Source organism: Rhipicephalus microplus, unplaced genomic scaffold (assembly GCF_043290135.1).
Source record: "Rhipicephalus microplus isolate Deutch F79 unplaced genomic scaffold, USDA_Rmic scaffold_65, whole genome shotgun sequence".
NCBI lineage: Eukaryota > Metazoa > Arthropoda > Arachnida > Ixodida > Ixodidae > Rhipicephalus > Rhipicephalus microplus.
The window spans coordinates 1472296-1493010 of NW_027464638.1; the positions used below are offsets into that span (position 1 = coordinate 1472296).

The 20715-nt window shown below is 46.1% G+C and overlaps 1 protein-coding gene across 3 annotated transcripts in view; it reads left to right on the forward strand.

The window, feature by feature from the left end:
- The window catches only part of LOC119161362 (glycosyltransferase 25 family member), a 230211-nt gene that overhangs the window by 80626 nt on the left and 128870 nt on the right, over positions 1-20715 (forward strand). The window contains exon 9 of one of the 3 annotated variants that reach the window (XM_037413800.2): positions 18508-19408. The exons of the other annotated variants lie outside the window; for them this stretch is intronic. Within the exon in view, the coding sequence (XP_037269697.2) occupies positions 18508-18733 (226 nt within the window). The 3' untranslated portion in view covers positions 18734-19408. Of the gene's footprint in view, positions 1-18507; positions 19409-20715 lie in introns of those variants that run through there. 3 annotated transcript variants of the gene reach the window in all.

Below are 20715 nucleotides of genomic sequence, written 5' to 3' on the forward strand. Positions count from 1 at the left end.
ACGTTTTACGCCTTTGTTTATATCTTAAGGAACAAACAGATAAACACCACATACATCACCCAAAGTTTTGTAACATTGTAGTTACAAATATATGCCAATTTTCCAGACCAGAGTCCCTTTCGGCGTGCCTTCATTCAAAATTTATCACTTCCTTGTCACGTGTAGTTCTGGTTTCTTGTAACAAAGAATTCCCTGCGCGCCGGTCGCCGTCAGTTTTGATATCGCCCTTTATAGACGGTTTTCGGCAGCGGCGAATGGGCGCTGCCACGTTTGATAACGTGATCTAATGACCGGCTCCTTCCCATTTCTTCGCCACCGCCGATGGTCGGCCAATTCACCGCCGCCGCTCCCGGGTTGGTCAGCAAAGCGGGTGCAGCGCATGGTCCGAGCCGTCTGTTTCTCTTCTTTCATTGCGATAGCATTGATAGATTTGATTGATATGTGGGGTTTAACGTCCCAAAATTACCATATGATTATGAGAGACGCCGTAGTGGAGGGCTCTGGAAATTTCGACCACCTGGGGTTCCTTAACGTGCACCCAAATCTGAGCACACGGGCCTACAACATTTCCGCCTCCATCGGAAATGCAGCCGCCGTAGCCGGGATTTGAACCCGCGACCTGCGGGTCAGTAGCCGAGTACCTTAGCCACTAGACCACCGCGGCGGGGCTTTCATTGCGATAGCAATTATATGGACACTATCAGCTGGATTTCGCCGCCGCCGGTGATGTCATGCACTGTATATGTATACGTATCTATATATATGAAAACGCAAGAAAGAAAGCAAGAAAAAAATCAGGAAAAAGATTCTGGTGCGCGGAATCGAACGTAGAACCTGCGAGTCCTAAATGCGAGGCGCTAACCACTGAGCTACCGAGAAGCATATTCTTCAGCGCTCAAACGGTAAGCCATATACATATCTACTACTTACCGCTGGTGATAGGAATCTCGGAGGGGAACTGTCGCGCACAGTGAACGCGTGGTGGAGCGCGCCCTTATCTCCAACGGGTACTTTGCCTCGCGGAGGGGAGTGGGTGGTCATAAAGCCCCTGAACGCACACTCGCGCGTCCTTATCTCGTGGTTGGGAGCATCTTATGTCTTGACGGTCCTGAAGCTTTCACCGGAACGATTCTTTTGTATTCACGGGGTGCACAACGGTCACTGCAATCGTGCACAGTCTCCGTTTGCAAAAAGAGCGCGCTTTTCAGACACAGCGAAGTAACAATTTAGACGCTTATTCGCGTTCATCTGTACCTGTGAATACGTTTCGTGCGTTATTTGTGCGTGAGAAAGGCGGAGCACGTTTTGATCTGCTTGCCATTCTGCGCGTGACCTTCCAGTTTGTTGCTATCGCGTTTATTGCTTCGCGTTTGCTGCTTCGCCTTTGCTGCGCCACGTCGCCTTACGGTTGACAGAAATTAGATGCATTTTTCCTTCTTTAAGAATCACTACCACCACCGTTTCTCGCCGTAGGCTGCAGGACAACGTCCGCCACACGCCACATCAGGGCCGCGCCGCCGAGGAGAAGGCCGTGGCGCTTCGGTGTGGGGGCGCCATCTAGTTTTGCATAGACAAACTAACTGCGGAAAACGGTCTATAGAATTCCACTTTGAATATCGGTAATGGCTTACAACTTTCCTGGTTTAAAAAATGGTTATGCCACAGATTGGCACGCTCTACAACTTCTTCATATAAATGGCTGCGATCAAAAAAATAATTACAAAATAAATAGTGAGTCTTTGTTAGTTTGTCTCGTCGATGTCATTTTAGTTGAGGCCAAGCATTTGTGCCTCTACACCGAGTTCTCGTGTGAAAATGCTGCAAAACTGCCATCAAGTTCTTATTTAAAAATTGTATTGTCCGACAAAGCACTCTGTGGAGCGCTCAGTTTTTGGGACTGCTGTGTAGCCATGAGTGTGTATTATAACTGTTCATAAGTCATTCGAGCTTTCGATTTTGGCCGTTTGTCGAAAAAAAAGGAAGGTCTGCGCGCTCTTTAGCGTTATCGACAATAGCCTGTGAAACGCCGGAAACTAGTGCGCCGAAAACTGGTGAGGTTTTGTTTTGCTGGCGTCCTTCGAATATTGTTTGTTCTGCTTGACACTACACGATGCGTATTCTATCGACTGCGGATAACTTCATGGTAAAGAGATCGCAAGTAAAAAGAAGTAGAGAAAAAAGAGCAGTGCTCTTGATGATGAGGCGCAGAGGCGCAGCAGGGATTCAATGCTGCACGTTAACTTGAAGTCGCCCCAAACGTTCCTTTAAATTTCGCGCTTTTTTTACTGTCGTCTTGCGGCTAGCCGTGTATGTGCAGAGCCTTGTCAATACCAGCAGCACGATCCATTTGTCATCCCGGTCTTGCGCTGAGTTGGCGAATTGATAGGATTCAGGGTAATCGGATTGCGTTTTAGACTGGTTCGGCCTAAAACGCAATCCGATTTTGAATGAGAAATGAGCGAAGAAAGGTAAAGATAATAAAAGAAAGAAGTGCACACGGAAAGGCTCCTGTCGACGGACGGGCTATTCGAAAAGCTGCAGGGCGTGCCTGATTGAAAAACCGGATTGGTTGTAGTCGAAGGGGCCACGAAAGTTAGTCGCTTAAAACCTGCGGCTGAATCGACACTTTCGTGTTGTCTGTTTCGCTTTTGTGTGCATCTCTGAGTGCTTTGACGGTGGCTTTAGTGGGCTTCATGGTACCTTGTCAAGAGCTGGCTGGTCTTCAAAAAAAGAATAATAAAATAACGAAAGAAATGCGAACGCCACAGCCACTAGCAAAACCTCGTGTTCGGGAAGCGTGCTCTGGCAACTAACTCACGGGCTTAGTGGCACAAGTGGCGTGCTATCTGCGGAAGCGCCACTATTTGCTAAACGTGCTTTGTCTAAGTGAGTCGCGCCTGGGAAGGGAAGTGGTACATTAGTGGTCAATTATGAATTAATGAATGATGTACTGTTATACTGGTTGCAAGGATTAAGATGTAACTTGCACGTAGCTTTATAAATACTACGAGTGAAATGTATTAAACTAATATAAAGGGCTATAACTGAATGCGCGCTTGGGCTTGTGTGTAGATTACGTCTATTGCGTATAAAGCAAAAAAAAAGTGATTCGTCAGAGAAGCTTTAAATATAACGTAGAACGTAAAAAAAGTTTGAGTGTTTTTTTTTTGCCTCGAGCAAGTAAGCATTCACACTGGCAATGTTTGACAAAATTGATATACTATTGTTTAGCGAGAGTACGTATGGACGTAGAAGAACGTAAGAACTCTTTCGTATAAAATAAGGTTAAATTCAAATTTCGCACTGTGCAAGATCCGCGTTCTTTCATTTTTTTCTTGTTTGATTGCCGAAGCAATTTGCAGCGCAAAGGCGTTTTTCTGTATTATTTCTTGCTGCATATGACTGCAAATCCAGACGGCGTTTTCTTCTTAAGGAACCAATAACTTTGGCACTATGTGTAAATACCTTATACCAGAAGTCTTAAACAAGTGGCCCGCACATGACTGACTGACTTTGACCCGCATTTTTATTTTATTAATAAGCATGTTTGTAACGTATGTAGTCATGATTGATCTTAAGCCTTGTTTTCGGCAGACATATCGTGATGTCACCATGTGTTAAGGCTTAAACATGAAACCAAAACTATATTTCAGATTTGGCTTCCGTACTTCAGTCAATGTAAAGAGGGATATCGACATTTGAAGTATTCAAGTATTCATCAGTATATATATCTCAAGTGTACCTGGTCAATTTTCGACCATCTTCGATCATGATGAAAAAAAAAACTGTGGAGGTTTATGTGAATGTAAGAAGTATTCATTGAGGCGTTATAATTCACAAAAAGTTTTGTGTTGCCTATAGAGGGTGCTTCATAGTGTGGAAACCCTAGTAATACTATCTCACGCTAAATAATTTGTGTAAAATAAATGGTTTGAGTAATTAGTACGAAAATTTTTTTTCATTAATCTCAGGGCGCTATGCTTTCCTTACTATGATAGTTTATTCATTTTGTTTTATTTTCTTTCTTTTTTCGTTTGGGCGAAAATATGCAATATGCAGCATGTTTAACATTTTTTTATAAAAAGGAGAAATTTTTCAACTGCAACATAAGTACATTTTTTTGCTTTACATGTCCTTATGTCAAATGATTAAAATACTTTGGTAAAAAATCAAGCAAAGTATTGCCAAAATATTGCGGCAAAGTAGGGAAAACAGTATTTTGCCTCTTATTGTGGCCTAATTTACGTAATGTCCTGGTCCAAGTACAAATATGGCTTTTGTATTGTTGCATAATATAGTTTGTGAGTAAGATAATCAAAAAGTTTTGAGAGAGTATATTTTGTTGCAACACAGAAAAAAAATTCAACTTAATAACCACACAATAGTTAGGAAGCTTGTCTTTGCCTCACCTTCTCTGCATAGCACGTCAGCGCGAGGTTTGTGTGGGGCTTTTCGGCAGTGAATAATACATGTTATACACTCTTTCTCACTTGTTGTAGTAATACTGCTGTATATAACGTCAAAATAGGGCAGTAGTGCTTTCTTTTATGGAAGAGTAGCTTTCCGCTTGAACCATAAAAGGGTTGGCTATATTGAACCGCTTCTTCCTCCCAGGGCAGAAATATTACGGAGTCGATGGCCTGCAATACAGAATTGAGGCGTACTTTTTGGCCATTCCGGCAACATGGTGTACGATCTTGTCGACGATGACTAGCACGCCATTCTGACTCCCAACTTACCGCCTGTACGCCGCGCAGACCACCGCGACGCCGTTTCTGACACCACGGGAATCGCCCCTGATTGTTCGGGCAGCGACCAGCTCGCTCGAAACAAGATCGATAACAGCAAGGAAACTGTAGGCGCGTCGCATCATGATTTTGTCCAGTTGCCTGTGCGCGCTCATTCTGTGTTTCGAAAGTATTTTCCGGCTCGGCATGCAAATGCGCATAAAGACCACACCACCAGAGTCAGATGGCATAAGTGTCTACTCAGCAAGCAACGACTACTCCATCACACCCACCGTCGCCCAGGAGATCTCCAAACTGAGCTGCAGCGTCGTAAACACAGACCACCGAGGCACAGCCAGTTTCGTCCCCCCCGAGTCGTCATCGAACAAAGTGCGAGCGTCTACAGCGACACTGCGACCGACCAAGGCAACAATTCCAGTCACAGCGTGGTCGCGTCCGGCCGCGGTGAAACAGCCAGTGCTGCCCACCAGAGACATTCTCGGCAGTCCGCGTGCTCGCAGTCATGGCCGAGGGGAATAACGAAGAGCGAGACCGGGCTTTGGGCGCGCGGAGAGCTTGGGGAAGAAAGACGAGGTCAGAACAGCCGGCCTGCAGCAAAGGCGTTGTCTGTTTGTCTCGTCTCATTTCTCTAATATATAATATAAAGTAGATGCGCTTTCACATAACATTTCAGCCGACGTTTCGACGGGAGCCCCCGTCTTTTTCAAGGCATTCCTTGAAAAAAGCATCGTGCCTTGGAAAAGACGGGGCTCCCGTCGAAACGTCGGCTGAAATGTGAAAAGGCATTATTATGCCTTGAAAAAGACGGGGCTCCAGTAGAAACCTCGGCTGAAATGTTATATGAAAGCGCATCTACTTTGATACTTATAACCTTGCGGCGACCGAAGTTTTTCTTCTGCATATAAGCTTTATATATATACATATATAAATATTGGAGAGTACTTATTCGTGTTTGCTGAGGGCGATATGCTCAAACTGTCACGCGGCTTTTGTGAACTGTGTCGCGACTGTAATATAGAATATATAGACGTAAGCTGGACATTGTTTTCAATGATATTTACAAAAAATACACAAGAAAATCAAGTGGCAACCATATAAGAGACGAGAAGACGGTATTAAGAACGAGGAAGGGAAAGGGTGGTTAGGACTTAATTTTCTTTACTCCAAGTTTAGAATGGTTTCCTTGAAACAGTTTGCTATGTATAGCGCAACGTTTGTACGGACACTCTGGCTAATTAAAGGAAAAAAAAAAACGCATTACGTGACGACACCCGAGTTGCAAAACGTGTACACGGCGAAACGCCAACAGTTTAGAGTGCTTCAGGTTTGATGTGCTGTTCGAAAAGAAACGGGTTAGTTTTTTTTTTTTTCCTCTGTGTTTCTATTCTCTGTGTTCTCTGTATGCGGAAGACGACATAACCATGTGCCACTCGATGAACGCTCTCTTCGTAATATTTTGGCAGCTTTTCGCCAGGCCATGTCTCGTCGTTTCTCTTTGGCCGAGTTGGCATCGCGGGACTCTGTGATCTGCATGCTAATTGCTGCGCGCGTGCCGCGGTGAGTTCGTTGCAAAATCACTCGCGAAGCCATTCGCGTCACGTGGCACTCCATTTTCGCGTTTGCCCGCCCTGTCCTTCGGTGCATGGATGCTCACGTTCGTTTTTTTTTCCTTCTCTCTTTCGTGCAGCTTTGTCGAATGAAAAAGCTCACAGAGGGGCGTGTACTGTAGCCTCCAGTATTCATTTCTGCTCACGAGCTTCCTACAACAAAATTAGTTGCTATAATCAGTATACACCAGTAGTGCTCCTGTCTTACTGATCATTGATCGATCATGTACTTCGCGTTATGAAGCTTTCTAGACGTATTGCTAGTGTGAGCTGGAATGATATCTTCAAATGAACTTCAGTTTTCTATGGCAGGTCATCACAAAAGAAGTTTGTTTCTGTCCGTAGTTAATGCTTTCCATATGAAACCCGCACCTGACGAAATAAATACCGAAATTCACGGCTACCGACTGACCCTTGGTTGACAATAAATACACGAGGACGGCAGTACAAGGGATTCATTATAAGACATGCCGTAGTGATGCTCTTTGTGCTTCCAAATGAACTCGTTCCTTCTGAAGTAATAACAAACAAAAAAGAAAACTTTGAGACCGCCGAATCTCGTCGAGTCATAGCTCTGAGCACATGAGACGCAAAGATGTTGCTTAGGATCCATGTCGTTGGTGCGCAACCCGGCGGCCACGACCCTGGTCTGGTGCGCCGAGATTGCTTCTCGCTCTCTGCTTCGGTTCATATTCTGTGCAATGCTAGGTTTTCATCCAGCTCTGAATTACTGCGCACTTCGAGAACATCGAAGGCGGACCTCGAGAAACGTCTTTTAATTCAGATGCCTGCAATAAGGCTGTATTATAAGCCTCCCTGCGCGAGTCACTCAAAGCGCGTGTAAATAACATTCAACAGTAATTACTGTGTGCAGTATTCTTGGATTGAAGCGCGACATCTTTTTTTTTTTTTTGCAGTAGCACAATGACTGCTATGAGTGATTGTTCGTGATCACCACGTCATTTGACGCAGTTATGGCCGCTAAATGGCTCTGATGTAAGTGTTCGAGTGAAAGCTACGCCGATATGACACAAAGTCAAGACTCTGCAAACTAAAGTACGTGAATTACTTAGTACCAAATAATCATGTTTCAATCCGCGAGAACTGTACGTAGCATTAATTCAGAGTTTCGCGACTCTGCAAGATGGAAACTATAGCAAGCAAATCAAATGGTGTTGTTAAATCAATGTTCCGGAACCGCTGGGTATATTTGCAAAAGGGGAAAAAAAAAAAATAAAATGGAGGATTTCCCCCACACCGTACAAAACCGAACAAACGGTGAGCAATGGCCAAAACATAAACCAATTCGACGTGAACGTCTGTAAATAAAGATTAAGGCACGCATTACCGACCATAATTACTAGTAAATTAGTTGGACATAGGCAGCGCAGATGCGGACTGGAGATTGAAAGGGATACAATGCAACTAGATGGAAACAACTCTTATGTTGCCCCTTTGTTTATGGCATGTTTTTGTTCTATTTTTGTTTTATGAGGGGACGTTTTAAAAACAGTCTCGTATATTTGATAAATTTGCTTCTTGCATAATGTTACAATAAAATGTACGTTTACACATATTTACAGGCAGAAGCAACGACGGGCGCTAAGCTGTCCACTAATCGCTATGTAGTTCTCTATCCCTCGCCTTCCTTACAGAGCGGGTCCCACTATAGCCTTGTGCCACGGTAACCAACTACTGTTTTGTGACAGAATATTTGCTCCCGTTCGCATGTTTTGATTGTGTCCCGCTTTCCTTATATAAATATTTCCTTTGTCCTGTATTTGTACGAAAAGAGTACTGCTTTGTTTCTTGCTCTGATGCACGGACAAAATGAACTGTGATTACATGCTCTTTTTGTGCATGTTCCAAGCGTGTGGTTGTTGATTAAGGCTGAGTTGCAAAAAAAAATATTGAGAAACGTTGTTTGATCAGTGGGACCGTTCAATTAGCAGAAGAGAGCCATCGCGCTAGCTTGTTAGGTTTTTGTGACTGACTCCGTCTGCTCTCGGCTTGAAAGAAAATTTTCGAGGACGAAAGACCCTCATAGCAGCGTCGTCTTGGATTTCTTTAAAATAAAACAAACCACAATAGGAGATGATTTAGTGGCTCTATCTCGCGGTTCTCAATTTGCTCAATCTTTTATTCTTTTGGGCTTTTCTTGTTTGTCATGCCAAGAGGAGTAACCGGTGCCAATAACGAAACCGACCAGTCCCTTGAGTTACGTCAATAAATAAACAAGTGTAGGGGTTGTCCTCAAAAGAGGTCACTATTTAATCACCGCTGCACTATCAACCAGTTCCTGTTTAAAATTTTATCTATAGCCAGGAAACTAGGCCGAAAGTTCTCCTTCTGCGGTTGTCGCTGGCATATTAAACGGGACTTCGCGAAGAATGTATACTGTCGTGGATTCACTTGGCAGCAGGTTGGTGCAGGGCACCTCAACAAGTTTTTCCGTAAAATGAAGACTGTCTAACTTTGTAAACTATCGTGACCCAGCGTCTGATTAAACTGAAAAAAAAGAGAAAAGTTGCTATACTCTGATTGCTGCAGGCAACATTCTGCTGGTGTATTCTGCGGTATCGGGCGATTCTATGCCGCCGTATTCCCCCCCCCCCCCCCCCCCTTTTTTTTTTAATATTGTGTGTACGTGACCAGAAACTTTTGGATGAATCAGGGGCAATCTCAACAGTCTGTATTACCCTGGTTGGCCTACTATATTGAAAGCCGTGTGGATACATTTTTTCACTTTATTTCAATAGTCTGATACCTTTCACTGCACTGGATGACCAAGGTTTTATCACGAGTGAGTGGACTGTGTATTTTCAATAAATGGAGAGCTGTCGATATATATCATAAATATATGCTAAACGTAGTCGTACGTCGTCGTTTCGATCTTTCGGTGTCACGTCTGGAAACTTTGAAAAGCGAGTCAGCACAGTGACGGCGAAGAACGTACCCATAAGAAACTCTTGACTTGTTCGCTGGAAAAAAGAATTCTTTGCTTTGGCTGGGTTTTGCGAAGTATTTCGTTTATGATGCGTCGGCGCATTGTCTATAGTGTGTGATGTGGAACACGCGATCATGGTCACACGTTCCACACTATGCGTTCCGAGGTATTATGGTACGTTTTTTCTCAGCTCTTTGTTTGACTCGTCACCTTCTCCCGGTTTCTGACATGCACGAGGCGAATCCATGATGTCGCATCAACAGGCACTCGTAACTCACGACGAACAGCGGCGTTTGTGCCTTCTAGAATTCGTCTGGCCTGTTTGATGTTTCCTTTACGACTAAATCAGCTTAGTTGGAGAGCACTGCTTTCCAACCATTTTTTTTTTTTAACCTGAACGCGCGAGCATCGACCAACGAGTCAATAAGCGCCGATTCCCAGCGTACCGTTGTCCGGTTGCCGGAACAGCCTGGCAGATGGCAGTTGCCCAAGATTGTTCATCAAGTACATCATCATCATCATCATCATCATCATCATCATCATCATCATCATCATCATCATCATCATGACTACGCCCACTGCAGGGCAAAGGCCTCTCCCATTATCCGCCAATGAACTCATTCTTGTGGCTTCCGTTGCCACGTTATACCTGCGAACTCTTTAATCTCATCGGCCAACCTGACTTTGTCTCCTCTTCGTGCGTTTGCCTTCTCTGGGAATCCAGTCAGTTACCCTTAATGACCAGCGGTTATCCTGCCTACGTGCTAATTGCCCAACCCATGTCCATTTTTTCTTTTTCATTTGAGCTATGATATTATTAACCCTGGCTTGTTCCCTGACTCACTCTGCTCTGTTCTTGTTTCTTAAGGTTACACCTATCATTTTTCTCTCTGTTGCTCGCTGCGTCGTCCTCAATTTAAGCTGGACCCTGTTTGTAAGCATCCACCTTTCTGCTCCGTAGGTAAGTACTGGCAAGATGCAGACATGAACGTTTAATCTCGTTGATGTTGCCGCCTTGCTTCGTTATACGGCGTGGTTGACGCTTCTGCGTTCAGGTTAGGTTAAAAAAAAGGTAGCTGTATACATGGGAAGACTAGAAATTTCGCCGGATAAGAGCGCTAGAAAGGGCTAATGAGTATGACAACTTGCTCCTAAACACGCGGAAATTGAATGAAATGTATTACCAGCAGTAGCTGACAATAACTTGACCTCGTGTGTGTGTGTCTGCGTGGCAGCAAAGATCAACAAAACCTGACATTCCCAACACAGTCGCTTGAGCGTTAGTTAAGACTGACTCTCCTATAAACCATACCCGGTTTATTCTAGTGATGTGTTGTTTCCTAAACGAGCTGCCGCTGCCACAATCTATTCTGGTGTTGTGTGATAAACCTCCGTTAAGCGCTGAACGTGCATGCGCAGATTTTTTGTATACATTGTTCATTTGTCGTCATGGTTTCGTCTTCATCGTTCGCTTATTGCGCCGACAGTCAATCGGCATAGCGCCTCTTTTTGTTTTGTCTCGCCTTCCCCCATTCGGGCTCGTTTTGTTCATGGAAGTGTTGGGTTGGGTCGGATGTATACAATACGCGTATCGACTGCTGGCTTCCCTGACAGTTGGTTTTTCGTTCGCCGAGGTGGGAGGAGGGAAGGAGGAATCGTGCAAACATTTTCAATGAATGCTGCTATAGCTCCCGCTTCTTTCTTTCTTTCTTTCTTTCTTTCTTTCTTTCTTTCTTTCTTTCTTTCTTTCTTTCTTTCTTTCTTTCTTTCTTTCTTTCTTTCTTTCTTTCTTTCTTCCTTTCTTTCTTTCTTTCTTTCTTTCCTTCTTTCTTTCTTTCTTTCTTTCCTTCTTTCTTTCTTTCTTTCTTTCTTTCTTTCTTTCCTTCTTTCTTTCTTTCTTTCTTTCTTTCTTTCTTTCTTTCTTTCTTTCTTGACGAAGGGTTACGCAAGGTTACGCTACATAAGGCGTATTTTTTTCCTTTTTGTTTTTTCTGTTGCCGAATGCGAGTGTAGCCAGCATTCAGCACATTTGTTTTGGAAGTACACAGAGCAACTTTACCTATAGCGCACAGTATTTGTGGCGCCGAAGGTTGCGAAGCGCGGCAGAGTCGAAGTGACAGATATTGCGACTCTGTATAGCGCACGAGTGACGCGCAAGAACAAAACAAAATACACTAGAACGTCGGGAACACATTACTTCTCCGCCCACTTCCTGTCGCAGACGTCACGGAGCTTAGCTGACACCCCCGCTTGTCAGGCGAGTGACCCGGGCTGGGCTTGCGGTCGCGAGACCACGATTTGCACTCAGGACCTGTCTATCTCCCGGCAGCATCGGAGTTCCTGCACACACACACCCACTCCGGTGATTGACGTATTCGGTGCTTACGCACGCTCGACTTTCATGTTAGACCATGGATTGGGCTGTATGTTATGATAAGCGTTGCTCGCGATGCGCCTAGTGCTGTTGCCTTCGTTCTTGTTATGTGAACATGTGTTTCGATTTTGCCGCGAGAAAGAATTGCCAGGAGCGGCAGTTTTGCGCACATGTTTGCGCAAATGAGTCATGCTGTAGTTATACACTCCGATGGATGGATGGATGTATCCGGCTGTGCCCTTTAGATCGGGCGGTGACTCACGCCACCTAGTCATAAAGTTAAGTACTATCACTGTGTGTCTAAGGATTGAATTTCACTCGCGCCTCGATTGTAGCCACCAATCAGTTAGCCGCCTCCTGGTTATTTTTCTACCCGTTTAAAGTCTATTTTGCTTTCACTGTCCTTAAACCCCAATGCTTTGAAAAAATTCGGTGCCATTATCTTCGACTATAGGGCCTTTACAGAACATTAACTGCGTGGACGGCGACTGGCGCAGCTCCGCGGCCGTCAGAGCAGACAGCCGTTGAGAGCCCGATCAGAACCAAACGCTCTCCTAAAGCCCGCTAGCACGTAGTTTATGGGAATCATGAACTGCTGCGTAGTAGATTGCACCAAAAAATGGTGTTTTGCGAGAATGACGTTTTACAGTTTCTCGACTCGTCCCTGTTTTATAAGGCAGCGAAATAATTGGATCACGGTTGTGAGACGTAAAAAGTGCTTGGCTCCCGCTCCCTCTGGCGTCTTTTGTTCTGTCGCTGCATGTATGAAATGGTCTCATACACCTACTTTGCAGGTGCAATGATACTTCGTGATGTTCCTACTGCCATAGAGCTGATGAGAAAAGAAAGTTATAGGCATTTGAATTCAGCTCAAGGCTGACGGAACGTTTAAATGGACCTTAATAATTATTAACACGCCGTCTACCCTTTGCAGTTTGGGGGAATGCTATGCGAGGCCAATTAGTACTTCTCTTGGTTGATAGGACCATCAGTTAAGGGGGGAACTGAGTTAAGTAGCATATTATACCGTAAACACAACTAGCCGCCCAGCAGCGCTATGCGAACGTGGTAGGATCAAGCTAAGACTTTGATGGGTTGGTTGATCCGTACTAAACTGGCGCCCCATCACGGGGGATTGGCCATGAAATTGGCGGTGCCTTGTTATATAAAGGAGTTTGTTGATAATCTCAAAATTTTAGCAATAGATCGTTTTGAAACAAGTAATTCGCTTAATTACTTGTGTAATTAAACAGAAACACTAATGTTGTTGAAGAATAAGCTTGATTTAGATGACATTAGCATTCAATGAGTTTTTTAGTAAATAGTAATAGTAAATTGCATTCGTCATCGCAAAAGCTCAATTGCCTAAAACCTAGTGTTGTAGCCCCAAAAGAAAGAACCCCTGGAAGTGATCAATTGAATCACATCCTTCGGAGTGGTTCATCCAGAAGTTTCTTTCTTTAGTTGGTAAACGGCCCCGCCGCGGTGGTCTAGTGGCTAAGGTACTCGGCTGCTGACCCGCAGGGCGCGGGTTCGCATCCCGGCTGCGGCGGCTGCATTTCCGATGGAGGCGGAAATGTTGTAGGCCCGTGTGCTCAGATTTGGGTGCACGTTAAAGAACCCCAGGTGGTCTAAATTTCCGGAGCCCTCCACTACGGCGTCTCTCATAATCATATAGTGGTTTTGGGACGTTAAACCCCACATATCAATCAATCAATTAGTTGGTAAACGATCTGCATGTTAGGAAGAACTGATGCAGAGTGAAGAGTATAGCAGAATTACAGGGTGAAAAACGAAGCTTTGCCAATGCTGTAGCGACGGATGTGCTTTTTGGAAAGCAACATAAACAACGCAAGATGCCGTAGTGAATGAGAGAGACGTCACGGTGGCCGAAGTGACCTTGGCCGAAGTGATCGCCGCTTTACAAGGTGAAGCGAAAGACGAAATGTGGCTGCGGTGACCTCCCTGGCTGAAATCGTTGCGCGTTCTCTTTCTAGACCGCGCCTCAAGGTGAGGTAAAGACCATCATTATAATGAGATGACGTCGCGACAATTTCAAGCAGAACAATTCGCGAGACTCGGTGGCTGAAAATATCCATGGCACGAAGCCGCAACAAACGAGCACGCCGCCAGCCACTCACCATGATTTCTTCGGCATATGGCCGTGGAGCCATTGATATTTCTCAATGATCTGAGTAGTCTGCAACTACGCGGGTGCTCGCACCAAGAATATTTCAAGTGTGAAAAAAATGACAGCTTATATACCGCGACAGTTATGAAGCAAGCACTTTGAATTGCACACACCTGACGCACGCATGTGCCGTCAGTACTGACGACGGGCAGCAAGGCGCTCACCAGCGTGGAAAACGTGGCCGGTTTTCCCATTTATTCGTAGTGTCATTGTAAAACAATGTCTTCCTATGACATCTTAAAATTCTGCTCGAAGAACCAACACGCTGGTCACAGGCGCTTTTGTCACCATAGCTGTCATAGCGATGAGGTATCTGCTGTCTGCTATACGATTCTCAACGTTTCGCGTGCGCCGCACCACAAGTGGCGCTGCACGCAGCTTTCAAATGGCCCCCTATAGGTTCCAGGGGGAGTGTATAGTAAGTCAACACGTGCGTAGCGTCCACTGGACACCCGCCCTTAATAGATGTTCAGCCTTTTTCTAGTAAACGCCTGATGAACTAAACGTATGTTTGGTTGAGTGTTACTGATTGAATATTACTGGAGGTTACTCAGTGACTGCTATAGCTTCACACTCCTGTAAGCGCGCGAAATCATTCTTGGCAGTCGCACATGGGCACAAGAGGAATGAGCGCATAAGCTGGAACGTATGGCCGCGGTGTTTATCACTGCGTCTTTAGTGGGTCAATGGTGGTGGTGATAAAACTTTATTACGGAAAAGGCCATAAAGGACACTAGACCGTTCGTCAAAGGGTATAGAAGGCAGCTCTCACGTCGGAACGGGGAGTCCTTTACGTCTTTTCGTGGGCCTTCTGGACAGCCTACAGTTGGTCTTATAATTCTCCAAAGAGCGTCGTTCCACTTGTTCCTGCTCTCCAGACAAGAAAGTCCCCCCCCCCCCCCCCGCGCTGGTCTAGTGGCTAAGGTACTCGGCTGCTGACCCGCAGGTCGCGGGTTTGAATCCCGGCTGCGGCTACTGCATTTCCGATGGAGGCGGAAATGTTGTAGGCCCGTGTGCTCATATTTGGGTGCACGTTAAAAAACCCCAGGTGGTCGAAATTTCCGGAGCTCTCCACTACGGCGTCTGTCATAATCATATGGTAGTTATGGGACGTTAAACCCCAGAAATCAATCAATGTTGGTTTGAAAAAGTCGCCTGGTGACGAGAAAGATTATTTGTCGTTAGGGGCGACGGCGGTCGTTGGATGCGCAACTCCATTGACAAAATGAACGTGATGTACAGCCGCCCAAATATTTAATGCGCGTGGGCGGCGACTGTCCTGTGCGTCCGCGCCGTACGACGGAGCCGAGCTGCATGCAAGGCGAGGTTAAGCGCATGCCCACAAAGCGGGCTCAGCTGCGCCCGACTGCGTGAGCAGGCGAATAGTTTCGGTCATATTTTCTTTCCTGAAGAAGAACGCTGCAGCCACAAATTGAGCAAATATTACAATATACGCCCATGCCCGCACTGATGAGAGAAGCAGCAGAACGTGTTTCATCTGCAGCAGCGCCTCCTCTATATTTTGTTAATGCCAGCCAGATGCGCCCGATCCAGCCGTTCACCACGCTCTCTTCTAGCCCTTTCCTGCTCTCGCACATCGCCTTGCCTTCGTGAGTGCTTTGTCGTCATGGGTGTGTGATGTGACATGTGTCTATCCTTCTCTCTCTCTTTTACTCCCCTCTCCCCCTCCCCATGTGTAGGGTAGCAAACTGGACGCATAGTCTAGTTAACCCCCCTACCTTTCCTACATTCCTTCTCTCTCTCTCTTGTCGTCATGGGGGAGAGAGCCCATCATGTAGTACCTTACGACGGGAATAAGCGGAAGTAATATTTCTCCTTCAGTTGTGTACAGATCCGTGCGGCGGCGTCTTGCATTCCTCGTGATCATAATATTGGTGGTATGACCACCAATATTGTGATCACGAGGAATGCAAGACGCCGGCTCTTATGCGATACGGTGATTTGATTAGCGTGTCGCCGTTCGTTGTGCTATGCGGGCAACCAATGAAGAAGCGTCACTCCAACGCTGCTGCATAACTAACGCTGTGATGTGGTGGCGACATTGCTTCCAGCCATGCATAAAGAAGGAGCATGAAGGAATAAATCTGACAGATTCATGATATTGCAGGGAGACACACGTCTATCGCATCTCCGTGGGAAAGCGCTCGGAAGCACATGTGACGCAAGCAGCGCTACCTATTAAGGGACTTTAGTGCTATACCTAGAGTTACTCTATATGCTACTTTTAGGGCTAAAGGTAGCATATACAGTAACTCTAGTGCTACCCCTCATGCAGCGTCGCATCACGACCACTCCCTGAACTAAGGCGGGCCGACGGCTCCCTTTGAAGAGCGCGCGTGCACTGGCATTAAATGAAGTAAAAGAGTCGTTGTGTGCAGTTCGCTGATAAGAAGGAAGAGCCTGGCAGACGATGGGCCGAGCTGAGCGCGCTTTGTGGGCATGCGCCTATCGTTGCCCTGTTTGTAACTGGGCTCTGTCGCACGGCGTTGATGCACTGAAAAGTCGGCGCTCACGCACGATAGTTGAAGATTTGGGCGGCTGTACGAAGCTAACTGTTTCTATAGTGTTGTGTCATGCGACCTCTGGTGTCATGTCGACCGCACCAGTGTAATTACGTGGCCTGTTCGTGCCGTTGAATGGAACTAAGTTTCCACGGATGTCTGTTTTCTGTAGCCAACCCGACGTGGTCACACAAGTCACGTGACCCATGTGAACTATCAGTTGTTCCGTGTACGAATACAAGCGAAGCTTCTTAAAAATGGGACGCAAACGGCTCTGTGCCTCATATCTCTGCTGACTCTCGTGAAGGCTGTAGGGTGGGGAGTGGGGGGGGGGGGCAGAGCGTTTGCTGTGCTTGGTGGTGACTGAGCAAGTGACCTGTACATTCTATACACATTGTATTGGACTGGTCACTATGCTAGTGACAAATATGCGGTTCAAATATTCTTTGTATTTTTATTCCTTTCATAGAAAAATAAAGTTCTCTTGATTGATTGATTGATTGATTGACTGAAGTGAGTATCTGGTGCGCGCAGCGCAGCGCGAGCCACCTGCCGCCGCACCTGCATTCGATTCCGCAGCCCTGGGAGCGCGTACTTGTTTTGCACGGCGCGCTGGCCAGGCGCAGGGATTTTCGGCGGCGACGGCGGGGTGCGGGCCTAAGCTCCTTATAAACGTTCGAGAACGTTTTCTGTAGGATCGCCCGAGCTACGTTTGTGTGTCGTCAGTGGCTCGTCACTCTACGTGCCCCCCCCCCCCCCCCACCAGTCGCTAAGCCTCTCCGTTGGGGGGGGGGGGGGGGGTAAAGCCGCACTCCCTGGCAAAAAGCGATAGCCTTCATCCGCGGTCGCAGTTAAAGGGCCAGTAAACAACCTCAAGGTCCAAATGTTGTTGTAAAAAGAAATATGCGCACTTTTACTTCGTGAACATGCGGCCGCAAGAATTTTGCGAATACGTGCTACGTAAAGTAAGTTACAGGGGCCAGAGCATCGCGTTCAGCTGGTTTGAAATTTTCGCGCGGCCTCGCCACCCTACTTCATCAGGGGAAGGGGAAGGAGTGGCCCGTCGTGGTGACTCCGTCCGTTTCGGCAATGTGACAAGACGTCAGCGATTGTCGTCATTGGCGAACCCGATCAGTCGCAACGCACTTCCGCTTGCTGCGATGCCTGGTTGTTTCTGTTTACCCGGTGCTGATGCTTCTCCGCAGCCCAGTCGCTCGATTTGTAGCCGACAACGATTTGCAGCAAAACTGCTTTCCAAAAACCAAACATGAAGTCGGCCTAATTATAAAAATTAGGCCGACTTCAATTTTTTGGAAGTAGACTGTCGCGCCATCTGGGAGCAGCAACACAAAACATAAATAATGCGCTCAATAGTGGGTGTGCTGATCAACAGGTGGCGCGACAATCTGCTCATCCCCCCTCCCCCCCCCCAAAAAAAAAAAAACTGGGTCAATTAAGTTTCCCGATTTCGATGCATGGAGCCTTTGGGGAGTTTCGCAACTCGTATGATTGAATAGCTCTGTCGTAGCTGTGGGAGGGAACAGAAACTGTCGCTGACTTCACCACTGTTTGTTGAGGCCTGGTTCGACGAGCTGCGTGCTGCGTCACTTCGCCGATCGCCGAGCTGCCGTCACAGCGCGTGCAAGGAGCATTGGCCAGGCGTAGGAAAGGAGCGCGGGAATTGTTTTGCGAAATTGAGGCTCTGCGCGGCGCGCAGCTCTGTAATATTCAAAAAACGTGATTGCTGTGGTCTACTCTACCAATTACTGATATTGTTTGAAGGGTGTTAAAAAGAAGTCGGAGCCTCTTGACTGGCTCTTTATGAGAAAGCGTTGTGTATGCAGAAAGCGATATATTCCACAAAGAGTACAGCATGTGACACAATGAGCGTGGAACGTTTAATACCTAGCATGAAAGAATTTATCGTATGTGACGAAAAAAATAACGTCCCTCCAAAAGACAACGTTGGACACTTTCACAACCGTTTTCAGAACCATTTTGAGGCAAACGCCAAAGCTGTCTTACGCACTTAACTATTGCTTGTCTGTGCATATACTTATGTTCGACACACTGATTTGGTGTGCCATTAAATATAAACAAATTTCGCACGCGTTACAGGTGTGACCCACTCGCCACTGGTGTTTTCCCGGTCTCCTTGGGGTGTCCTCGCTTCTTCCGGAGAAAGTCTGACTCGGGCAGCAGCTGTGCATGTCAGACAGCGGGGCGCACAGTGCATGAAACAACTGCTCTTGGAAACGACCACCACCGCCTTAGGAGGTTATATAGGTTGCGTCAAAACTTGCTCTACCAGAATTCTAAATTAGTTAGCGAATCAATAACATGATAGTAAGCCTTACATACGTATGGACACCACACATATTGTCTAGAACTACAGAATCAAGGCTGGTGGACACAGCTACGCTGCGACGTGCCGCGCTACAGTACGTTTATATTTAAATGAGCATTTGCCTTGTGCAACGCAAGCGCACTTTTTCTCACTGTGGTTGCGTTGTTCTGTGTTTGCTGCTTACGTCCTGTTAAGTTTCAGAGGGCGTGTGTGTCCTCTCCTCTCGGTGTGGAGTACGAACATCGCAATAAGAACTTGTTAGTGGGCGAGTTAATCAATGCCTGACGACATCTTGTTTCGGTCACTAAAAAGGCCAACACATGAGAAGAGCTCTCGTGTTCCAGTCTTTTTTTAGCGCTGATATGAAGCTGACGTCACAGGACATCACAAGAATGTGCTCGAAGCGTCTCTGTGGGAACACGATCAAGACAAATCAGGGCTACCTGCCTATATTATTGAAAGCGTTGTTGTACAGGGTGCTTTAATATTTAAGTTTATATATATAAGAAGCTTATATTTATTATATGTATTGTTATTATAAGAAACGTATATTATTATATAGAAACTTATATTTATAAGTTTCTATGACCATCACGAAATGCGAAAATTTTCGCAGCCAAAATGATAATGACGTGAACTAAATAAAAAATAAACCTCGTTGATCAACAATTTTATTTATTGACTCGAGGACAGTTGCTCTTACGTCTGATCAGAACTACCCGTGACAAGGAAGTGACGAAATTTCAATGAACGTATGCCAAAGCAGAATTCGGTAGGAAAAAATAGGCAAGCATACCGAAATGCGCTATTAGATTATTGTTTGCGTGCCATGGATGGCGTCTATCTCTTTCCTAAGCCGTAAACGGGCGCGAAAAATGATTCTGCTTGTCTGCTAGAAGAAGTGCCGCAGCGGCTGCCCCCGAGTATATGCTTCACAGAGAAAGAAAAGGTTGACATTGCGATTTCCGTGCCCACAGCTCCAAAGAAACGGATAAGCACCAAACACCATAGCAAAGGTAAGGCGATGTGCTGGCGCGAATGAGACAACCTGCCATTTTTCACTAAAAGATAAAGGTCTTTATTAGAATTTCGTCGCTTCCTTGATCACGGATTCTTCCAGTCTGACGTAAGTAAAAAAAGTGGTCGTGCTTCGTGCGCGCCGGGAGCGATGAATTTCGATAACGCCCTTGAAGCGACAGTAAAGAATTAAAAAAAAAACTGATTTTCTTCCTATTATCAGTATATTACCTTTTCACAATTCTAAAATCACCGCGCTCGCCACGAGTACGCGCTCGTAAAGCGAGAAAACGCGCGAAAAGAAAATGCGCCGGGCGTGGATGCTACATTTCGCGCATGGTGGCGTCCATAGACGCCAAACTGTATAGCACGGAATATCGTGACGTCTTAAAGGCCTGACCGCACGTACCCCTTTGCAGCGCGTCAGCGCGCGACTTTCTGACGAGGCGCCGCGCCCTTTCGCTATGAAGAGAGAGGACGCACAGCTTTGCGTATCCACGCGTCCTCTCTCTCTCGCGGCGCCGCGTCAAAAAGCCACGCGCTACAACGGGTACGTGTGGTCCGGCCTTTAGACTTTGATGTCTTCCAAGTCCCACGTAGTTCCTAGTGAGTAAGAAGCAATTGCATTTTAATCCGGAGGGGGTCATGGATTTAACATACTGAGTGTCGGGAAATATCGTTGAGTCGAGCCAATGTCGCTAAAATACGAAACACGTACGCACTTTGAAATCGTTATCGTCGCGCGCGGAGATTCAGGTGTGAAACTGATAAATGAAATGTTAGCGTTGATCATCATACTTATTAATAAATCTACGGTGGTGAATGACCCGCAGGTCGCGGGTTCGAATCCCGGCTGCGGCGGCTGCATTTCCGATGGAGGCGGAAATGTTGTAGGTCCGTGTGCTCAGATTTGGGTGCACGTTAAAGAACCCCAGGTGGTCGAAATTTCCGGAGCCCTCCAT